This window comes from Coturnix japonica, unplaced genomic scaffold (genome assembly GCF_001577835.2).
Source record: "Coturnix japonica isolate 7356 unplaced genomic scaffold, Coturnix japonica 2.1 chrUnrandom660, whole genome shotgun sequence".
NCBI classification, from domain to species: Eukaryota; Metazoa; Chordata; class Aves; order Galliformes; family Phasianidae; genus Coturnix; species Coturnix japonica.
The window spans coordinates 20,813-22,274 of record NW_015440026.1 but is presented as its reverse complement, the minus strand read 5'-3'; the positions used below and the strand labels follow the sequence as shown (position 1 = coordinate 22,274).

General features: G+C 50.5%; 1 protein-coding gene across 1 annotated transcript in view; it reads left to right on the top strand.

The window, feature by feature from the left end:
• The window catches only part of LOC107307541 (spectrin beta chain, non-erythrocytic 2-like), a gene marked incomplete at its 5' end in the record, with an annotated part of 24,800 nt that overhangs the window by 11,825 nt on the left and 11,513 nt on the right, over positions 1–1,462 (top strand). Inside the window, one exon of the mRNA XM_032441874.1 lies at positions 1,261–1,455. Within this exon, the coding sequence (XP_032297765.1) occupies positions 1,261–1,455 (195 nt within the window). The remainder of the gene's footprint in view (positions 1–1,260; positions 1,456–1,462) is intronic.

The following is a 1,462-nucleotide window of genomic DNA, read 5'->3' as shown; positions in this document are numbered from 1 at the left end:
TGGGTGTCATTGGGGTATCACTGGGTGTCATTGGGGTATCACTGGGTGTCATTGGGGTATCATTGGGGTATCATTGGGTGTCATTGAGTATCATTGGGGTATCATTGGGTGTCGTTGAGTATTATTGGAGTATCATTGGGTGTAATTGGGGTGGTGGGGTGGCTATGGGGTGGCATTGGGGTGGAGGGGTGTCACTGCGGTATCATTGGGTGTCATTGGGGTATAATTGGGTACCATTGGGTGTCATTGGGTGTCATTGGGGCATTATTGGGGTATCATTGGGTGTCAATGGAGTATCACTGGGTGTCATTGGGGTATCATTGGGTCTCATTGGGTCTCATTGGGGTGTCATTGGGTCTCATTGGGTATCATTGGGTGTCATTGGGGTATCATTAGGTGTCATTGGGTATCATTGGGTGTCATTGGGGTATCATTAGGTGTCATTGGGTGCCATTGGGTTGCATTGGGGTATCATTGGGTACCATTGGGTGTCATTGGGTATCATTGGGGCATTATCGGGGTATCATTGGGTGTCAATGGAGTATCATTGGGTGTCATTGGGTGTCATTGGGGTATCATTGGGTGCCATTGGGTGTCATTGGGGTATCATTAGGTGTCATTGGGGTATCATTGGGTGCCATTGGGTCTCATTGGGGTTGCATTGGGGTGTCATTGGGTGTCATTTGGGTGTCATTGGGTGCCATTGGGTTGCATTGGTGTATTATTGGGCTATCATTGAGTATCATTGGGTGTCATTGGGTATCATTGGGTATCATTAGGTGTCATTGGGTGTCATAGGGTATCATTGCGTTGTCATTGGGTATCATTAGGGTGTAATTGGGTATCATTGGGTGTCATTGGGTATCATTGGGTGTCATTGGGGTATCATTGGGTTGCATTGGGGTATCATTGAGTGCCATTGGGTTGCATTGGGCTATCATTGGGTATCATTGGGTGCCATTGGGTGCCATTGGGGTATCAATGGGGTACCATTGGGGTATCATTGGGGTATCATTGGGTGTCATTGAGCTATCATTGGGTATCATTGGGTGTCACTGGGCTATCATTGGGTGCTATTGGGTTGCATTGGGGTATCATTGGGTATCATTGGGTGTCATTGGGGTATCATTGGGGGGTATCATTGGGTATCATTGGGGTATCATTGGGTGCCATTGGGTGTCATTGAGGTATCAATGGGGTACCATTGGGGTATCATTGGATATCATTGGGGTATCACTGGTTATCACTGTCCCCCCCCAGGAGTTCCTGCTGTCACACACGGAGCTGCCCGGCTCCCTGCAGGGCGCCCTGGCGGCCATGAAGAAGCACGAGGAGCTGCTGGGCGCCATGGAGGCGCACAGGGAGCGGATCCAGGCACTGATGGACGGAGGGGGCAAGATGGCCGCCGGGGGGGGGGCACACGCAGACACCATCAGGGACACCATGCAGGACATACACAGGA